General features: G+C 42.7%; 1 protein-coding gene across 1 annotated transcript; it reads right to left on the bottom strand.

The window, feature by feature from the left end:
* Positions 1–7204: 7204 nt before the first annotated feature.
* LOC123038962 (uncharacterized) lies at positions 7205–8567 on the bottom strand. The gene is made up of 2 exons (XM_044462324.1): positions 8029–8567; positions 7205–7901 (listed from the first exon to the last, which is right to left on the bottom strand). Exons 1-2 carry the CDS (start codon positions 8565–8567, stop codon positions 7205–7207), a joined length of 1236 nt encoding a protein of 411 aa, XP_044318259.1.
* Positions 8568–8834: the final 267 nt, after the last annotated feature.

Here is an 8834-nt window from a genome sequence, read left to right as displayed (position 1 = left end):
ATAGTCACCCAGTTACGTTGTGATGTTTGGTAGCACACAAAGTGTTCCTCCGATAAACGGGAGTTGCATAATCTCATAGTTGTAGGAACATGCATAAGTCATGAAGAAAGCAATAGCAACATACGAAACGATCAAGTGCTAAGCTAAGGGAGTGGGTCATGTCAATCACATCATTCTCCTAATGATGTGATCCCGTTAATCAAATTACAACTCATGTCTATGGTTAGGGAACATAACCATCTTTAATTAATGAGCTAGTCAAGTAGAGGCATACTAGTGACTATAAGTTTGTCTATGTATTCACACATGTATCATATTTCCGGTTAATACAATTATAGCATGAATAATAAACATTTATCATGAAATAAGGAAATAAATAATAACTTTATTATTGCCTCTAGGGCATATTTCCTTCATTTTTTCCGTTAAAAGGCCTACAAAAGGCCAGACGAGTCGCAACTTGCATACGATATCAGAAAACATTTTGACCTGGCATAGTTTCCTACCATGGGCATGCTCACCTGGTGGAAAAAGTTGGGGTCATTTCAAGGATGTCCAGAAAAGCACCATGTTCAACACAGGGTGTTCGGGTGGAGGCCAGAAGGTCTTTTTGAGAGCATGGTGTTTTTCAAAATCCTTGAAATAGCCCCAACTTTTATCTTATGACCTTGTACGACCAATTCAAGGCACCATGCCAAGTGTTTTTGGTTTTAGATAAACTTTGCATTTTTTGGAGTTTTCCCGGGCAAAAAACACCGATAAATAGTCGGATTTGTCACAATTCGCTACGGTGCCGGAAGTCATTCAAAACATGCACGGATTCCTACCATAGGCATGCCCACCTGTTGGAAAAAATCGGGGTCATTTCAAGATGTCCAAAAAACACTATGTTCATGGAGGGTGTTCGAGTGCCAGAAGGGTCTGTGTGGGAGCACGTTGTGTATTGACATCCTTGAAATGGCGCCAATTTTTCACAGGGCCTTGTATGACCAATTCAAAGCATCATGCCAAGTTGTTTTGGTTTCGACAAATATTGCATTATCTGGAGTTTTCTCAGTCAAACACGGTCGATAAATGGACGGACGTGTCGCAACTTGCAAATGGTGTTGGCGATCATTCAAACCTGACATGGATATCTACCATGGGCAAGCACACCTCCTTTCAAAATTTGGCGTCCGTTAAAGGATGTTAAAAAAATACCATGTTGAATGGACGGTGGTTGGTTAGGTCAGAAGACTCTGTCTAAGAGCACGTTGTTTCCCAACATCGTTGAAATGGCCCCCATTTTTTTCATGGCCTTGTATGACCAATTCAAGGCAACATGCGAAGTTATTTGGCTTTTCAATAAGTTCTGCATTTCTAGAGTGAAAACAGGCCGATAAATCGACAGACATGTCGCAACGTGCAAACAATGTCGGAATTCGTTCAAACTTTGCTTCGATTCCGATCATGGGCATGCCCACCTTCTTGCAAAAGTTGGCATCATTTGAAGGATGTCCAAAAATAGTTCATATTGAATGGATGGTGTTTGGGTAGGCCAAAAGGCTCCGCCCTTAGAGCATGTTGTTTCTTGATATCCTTGAAATGGACCCAATATTTTCCATGGCTTTGCATGACCAATTTAAAGCACCATGCCAAGTTATTTTGGTTTTTGAAAAGTTTTTGCATCTTCTGGAGTTTTCCCACTGAAAAAATATCGATAGATGGCTGGACGTGTGGCAACATGCATACGGTGTCGCAAGTCATTCAAACCATACATGGATGCCTAACATCGGCATGCCACCTGCTTACAAAAGTTGGGATCAGTCCCGCGGTTTCCAAAAAAACCATGTTCAACGGAGATTGTTCGAGTAGGCGAGAAGGCTCCATTTGGGAGATCTTCATTTCTCAACATCCCTTAAAATGGACCCAATTTTTTTATGGCCTTGTATGACCAATTCAAGGTACCATGCCAAGTTGTTTGGGCTTTAGAAAAGTTTTGCATTTTGTAGAATTTTCTCGATTAAAAAAAGTTCGTGTCACAACTTGCATATGGTATCAAAAGAAGCCCAAACCAGGCATGGATGCCTACCATGAGTGTGCGCACCTTCTTTCAAAAGTTGGGGTCATTTTAAGGATGTCCATAAATAGACCATGTTCAATGGAATGTGCTCAGATAGGCCAGAAACATTCATTTGAAAGCTCGTTGTTTTTCAACATCTGCAAATGGCCCAGAGTTTTCCCTCCAGCTTCTAGGACCAATCCAATGCATCATGCTAAGTTATTTGGATTTTGACAAGTTTTGCATTTTTAATGCTTTTTCTATGAAAAAAGGGCTGATAAATAGCCGGATGTATGGCAACATGCAAACAGTGTCAGAAGTCATTCAAACGTGGCATGGATGCCTCATATCTTCGTGCCTGTCACTTATCCGTAGTCCGAAAAACCATCAGTTGGGAGGAGTGTGCAGACTCAGCCAGACAGGGGCATCTGTAAACATGTAGTTTTTCCTAATTTAAAGGGTTATGTTGTTTGCAATTTCTACAATTATAAATGAACATGAACATTTTCTTCTATCATAACCATTTCTTGAAATTTGTCAACAATTTTTAAATTTCAAATCGTGTATGATATTTGACAAACTTGAACACTTTTTCCAAAGTTGTTAACAAATTCCCAAAAATTGATAAAAATCTGAACACAAATTGCAAACACGGCAATTTTTATAAAATTTATAAAATTTGTTTTAGACGTAAACACTTCTTAAGTTTGTGAACAAAAAAAATCAAAAAGGGAACATTTCATGAAATTCCAGAACATTTTTAAAAGTTGTAAACAATATTTGAAAACAACAACATTTTTTTGGTAATCCAATTTTTTTTCAAATTTCAACTGTTTTCAAAAACAATAATAATGTTAAACAAGAGAAAAATGAATTAACGAAAAAAGAGAAGAATGAAAAAAAAACTTAGGCCTTGTTCAACTTAGGCAATGGCCTCACTCCTGTTGGGCGCCCGTTGGGTCTGTGCTCAAGAATAGCTATATCATGTGAGAGCAGCGTTTTGGTTCCTAGGTGCATATGCACCCATTGTCGAAATACACATTTCGAAAAGTTGAAAAAATTGGAACAAAATCTCACGTGTATATCCGGACATTTTATGTGCGTTCACAAGGTTTCGGTGAAAAAAGGCAACTTCTGATGCTTCATTCTAATTATTCACGAGGCATTTCTTTATCTTTTTTACACAAGCCACAAAAAACGTCGTTTTTCACTGAAACCTTGTGCACGCACATAAAATCTCCGGATGTACACGCGGGGTTTTTGTTCCGAATTTTTTAACTTTTCAAAATGTGTATTTCGACAATGGGTGCATATGCACCTAGGAGCCAAAGACAATTACCGGTATCATGTTTGTGTCTGTGCTCAAGAGTAGCTATATCATGTTTCACAGTTGCCGCTTGGCACATGTGTTGCCTCTATTTCACTGCTCTATGTTTGGTGTTCACTTGTAGAATGTCTACAAGGGATGGGTTGGTTAGAACCTGTGATTTGGAAAAAGAAGTGTTATTGGTTACTGTTTCAACTATTTATTCACTTCATGCAATCGAATGGTAGAAGGTCTCCTTTGTACTGTAATTTGCATCATGAAAATATATATCTGTTACACCATCTCTGGTGACCTGTGTGTAGCACGCCATTATTTTTCAAAAAGACTCCCCGGCCTCTGCATTAGAACGGTGCATACGGCCACATTTATAGATAAATAAAGAGGTTCAACAAGGTCTAAAAGTATGGAAACAAAATAACGGCAAGCTCACAAAGAGCCACAACGCCAAAAACAAAAGGCCCAAAAGCCACAACCGGCTGGCAAAACAAAGATAGGTAAACTAATCGCCTATCCTATTACATGACCGCCATCCAAATCGGTTGAAGATATCCCGCGCTACCGTCTCCCACCGGACAAATCCAGTAATCAAACACTCCCTGGCCTCCGTCGGAGTGAGTAATGACCACATACGGATCAGCGCAGTAGCTCGGAATAAAACCTGCAAAAAATGAATATTTGTTGTTCTGTTAAAAGCCAAATCATTTCTGCAGTTCCAAATTGCCCACAACAAAGCACATACTCCTATGCGAATGTGTCTAGCTGTTTCGGACTCTCTCCCAACAAGCCACGTTCCAAATAACGTACTGACCAAAGTTGGAGGAGTAATGTTAAAGGCAATATGCACCGTGTGCCACAAAACTCTTGCCAACGGGTGATACGTATCCAACATATCTATAATTTTTTATTGTTCCATGCTATTATATTGTCCCTTTTGGATGTTTATGGGCTTTATTTACACATTTATATCATTTTTGGAACTAACCTACTAACCGGAGGCCCAGCCCGTATTGCTGTTTTTTTGCCTATTTCAGTATTTCGAAGAAAAGGAATATCAAACACAGTCCAAACGGAATGAAACCTTCGGGAGCGTGACTTTTGGAACGAACGTGATCCAGAGAACTTGGAGTGCAAGTCAAGAAGCGATCGAGGCGGCCACCGACCTACTTCTTCCTCCTATATATACCCACGTACCCCGAAAACATCCAGGGAGCCAACGAAAAACAATTTCCACCGCCGTAACCTTCTGTATCCGCGAGATCCCATCTTGGAGCCTTCACCAGCGCTCCGCCGGAGGGGGAATCGACCACGGAGGGCTTCTACATCAACACCATAGCCCCTCCGATGAGTTGTGAGTAGTTTACCACAGACCTTCGGGTCCATAGTTATTAGCTAGATAGCTTCTTCTCTCTTTTTGGATCTCAATACCATGTTATCCCCCTCTCTTGTGGAGATTCTATTTGATGTAACTCTTTTTACGATGTGTTTGTCGAGATCCGATGAATTGTGGGTTTATGATCAAGTTTATCTATGAGAAATATTTGAATCTTCTCTGAATTCTTTTATGTATGATTGAGTTATCTTTGGAAGTATCTTCGAATTATCAGTTTGGTTTGGCCTACTAGATTGATCTTTCTTGCCATGGGAGAAGTGCTTAGTTTTGGGTTCAATCTTGCGGTGTCCTTACCCAGTGACAATAGGGGTTGCAAGGCACGTATTGTATTGTTTCCATCGAGGATAAAAAGATGGGGTTATATCATATTGCATGAGTTTATCCCTCTACATCATGCCATCTTTCTTAATGCGTTACTCTATTCTTATGAACTTAATACTCTAGATGCATGCTGGATAGCGGTCGATGTGTGGAGTAATAGTAGTAGATGCAGGCAGGAGTCGGTCTACTTGTCACGGACGTGATACTTATATACATGATCATGCCTAGATAATCTCATAATTATTCATTTCTCTATCAATTGCTCGACAATAATTTGTTCACCCACCGTAATACTTATGCTATCTTGAGAGAAGCCACTAGTGAAAACTATGGGCCCCGGGTCTATCTTTTATCATATAAGCTTTCAATCTACTTTTATTTGTATCTTTAATTTTCCAATCTATACTATAAAATACTAAAAATATATTTATCTTATCATACTATCTCTATCAGATCTCACTTTCGCAAGTGGCCGTGAAGGGATTGACAACCCCTTTATTGCGTTGGTTGCGAGTTTTTTATTTGTTTGTGTAGGTGCGTGGGACTTTTGAGGAGCCTGCTACTGAATTGATAGCTTGATTCTCAAAAACTGAGGGAAATACTTACGCTACTATTGCTGCATCACCCTTTCCTCTTCAAGGAAAACCAACGCAAGCTCAAGACGTAGCAACGGGCAGTTAAAAAAGAGGTGCTTGATAGTTTCGTCCCGATCACAAAAACTACACCTAGTAGATCATGTTCAGTTACGTTTAACCAAATTATTCTTTGTTAAAATGACTTGTTTATGTACAAACCGCATAAACACTTTTAAAATGGGGTGAATTTCACTCCTCCGGTCTCTGCAACAATTAGGGATGCATACGGCCATTTTAGTATGAGTACCAAGATAAACATGGTCCTCGGAATTTTACCCTTGTTATGACCAACAGTACAAAGATGGATATTATAAATGCTCTCTTTCAGGTGACCTAATGGTTGCTAGGTGCTTGAGCATGATCAGACGCCTGTTCAAATATGGAATGGCTATTCCCCGAGGTTTGTTTACTAATTTTCCGATGTGAATGAATAATTCCTGTGAACCTTTGCCACAAAGCAATTACTACTTGTCGTCTTACCCCATATCAAACTAAACTATTTGCTTGTTCGAGTATGACTATTATTTTCTGTAGTTTGTGAGTACTGCTAGCAAGACCGTGGAGTGGTGCATACACACACAAGTGGTTCGGATTAGTGAATCCGGGAAAAGAGAAAGAAATATGTACAGCTAGCTGCTTCAAACGTGGCCGTACTCAGATACAAGCAGACGCCATATATGAGGACGGGGAGCAAGATACCATGCATTGAGATGACCGAGTTAATCCAAGCACGAAAGGGGAAAACAAAGCACGACAATGGATATTATTATTGATTGCCTGTCATAGTTATCTTTACAAAACAAAGGCTTATGTTCTGCCAATCTTGGTGCTATCTATGGTGGTCTGATAGCATCACTAGCAATATCATTCAGGGTGCTATTTTTAGGGGCTCCCCAACTCAGCAACCTGCTCCTGTTTGTCCAACTTCAGAAAGTCCGATTTCAAGAATTCCATCAAAATGGCAACGACGGTGGTGATCTCGCCGCCACTGCTCAGCTGTCTGGCATGAGAATCTGGCCTGCACCGGTATCCTGTGTAGCAAAGCATCTCCACCCACACTTGGCTGATCAAATCAAGAATGGCATCAGGTGTTTCCAGCTCTTTGCTAATCAGCTTCGAGCCAAGCTGACATGCTCTGTCAAATGTTACACTACTCTCTTTGGTTGTAGCAGCAGGCATATCGACTACTAGATTTTCCACCACAACGGCAGGCTGAGTTTGTTCAGCGTTGACAGCATCTCCATGGCCCTGTATTAACTTGATCAAATCCACGGCCGAGCTGTATTTCAGATGATGGATCACCTTGTTGCACAGTTCAATATACCTTTGGCGACTAGCATTGTCAGGCAGCATGTAGGGACGTGCTGGGAGCAAAAACATCATGTAATTGAAGAGCTCCTGGGTTACCTTTGCAGGATGTGGCAGGCGTTTATGTTCTGCCTCGTGCCAGCTAAGGTAGACATGAGTGGCGATGTGCCAGATGAGTATGCTCAGTGTCCACGCTCCTCATACAATCCCCTCTTCTTCAGCGCCGCCCGGCCCCTTGAGTTTTGGATGTGATTTGGGTTCTCTTTCTTGACGCCCACACTTTCCCACAGTTGTTCCTTCAGCAGCTCGCTGAAATCAAGCGAGACGGGGACAGACGAGGATGTGTAAACCAGTGTATTCCACCAGTCCTCTCGTCCCATCCATCTCGCAATTTTGCTGCTTCGGCTGTCCTTACAGTGGCTGCACATGTAAATAAAGTTGTGTTGCCCCATGGAGTCTGACCAGTACCTCTTAAGTATTCCTACTTTCTGTATTGCACCTCTGACGAGCTCCCCAGATTTAATTAGAAGGTCAAAATGATAATACAATGGACGATTAATGGGAAGCCGACAACAAGGAGAAGTGCTGATGGGGTCCAAAAGCGGGTACCTCCAGGTGGAGGACATGGCCCTCAGCACTGATGTGATCTCCAGGACGACGGCTCCAGAGAGCAAAACATAAGTGGCAACGAGATCTACTTTGCTGAAACCATCTTTGTCACTTAATCCAAGGAACAGCCGCAGTGCGGTGGCAGTGACTGCCAGCGAGGTGAGGCGGATGCAGTGCCCGTACCAAGTGTGGATCAACTCAGCTTCGCTGTAGAAGACGTCGTGCATCAACGAGAGTTGGATCTCAGCAACATGGTACATGTCCTCCCAGCTAAAATAACCTAGTTCCGAGTCAAATGCCAAAAGAGGTAACGGCCCCTTAAGTAGATGCTTGGGTACGTTCAACAAGTCATACAGGCAACGAAGTAATGGTAGAATGGGGGTCTTGAAAATGCAACCTTCCAGAACTGTTGTAGTTCTTCCCAGACAGGGCACTGCTGCTGGCAGACATGAGTGCCCATACTCTTTCCCCGTACTTGACAACACCAACAACGAACATGAAGATGGTAGCCTGGCTGAGCATGGTCCGATGGCCACCTGCGAAGATGGATGACTCGTAGAGGACATAGGCGGCCGCGAGGACCTGCACAACGAAACTCTGCAGGTGGCGCAGCCACAGCCGGTTGTCATCGATGGAGTAGGCGGTGATGTTGTCCTGGCCACCTAGATGCAGCAGCAGAAACGTGGCCCAGAACGCCACCAGCTCTTGCTCCGGCGACCTGCTGGTCACCGACATATGGCCCAGAGTGTATATGGCCGTTGTGTCGGCCAGTAGATACGCCAACCACACAATGACCCTCAGCACGCCCGAGTCTTTGCGACGGCGGATCTCCGCCGTGACGAGGAGAATCACCTGGAGTGCTAAACTGAGCAGCACCAGCACCTGGATTCCCCACTCTTTCCAGAGCGCCACTAGCGGATCTATTCCTGCTGCCATTGCTTCTCCACTGAAATGGGCAACAACGACGGCGACGACTCTTAGTACGCTGCAAAACTTGTCGCAAAGAAAGCTAATGCGAACACAAACGCTAATACAAGTATTCTGTCGACGATATTAACACTTACATGGATTAGTTAGCCAGAGAAATGATCTCGATCGATGAGATATCGATAATCCACTGGCTCGGCCGCAGGCTGCAGCTAGCAGAGAAGACAGAAGACCAGCAGAAGGTGGATCAAGAAATGAGATCCATGATGAGTTGGG

Source organism: Triticum aestivum, chromosome 2B (genome assembly GCF_018294505.1).
Source record: "Triticum aestivum cultivar Chinese Spring chromosome 2B, IWGSC CS RefSeq v2.1, whole genome shotgun sequence".
In the NCBI taxonomy this organism is placed as follows: Eukaryota; Viridiplantae; Streptophyta; class Magnoliopsida; order Poales; family Poaceae; genus Triticum; species Triticum aestivum.
Note: the sequence above shows the minus strand (reverse complement) of the source record. Positions and strands in the feature narration are given on the sequence as shown.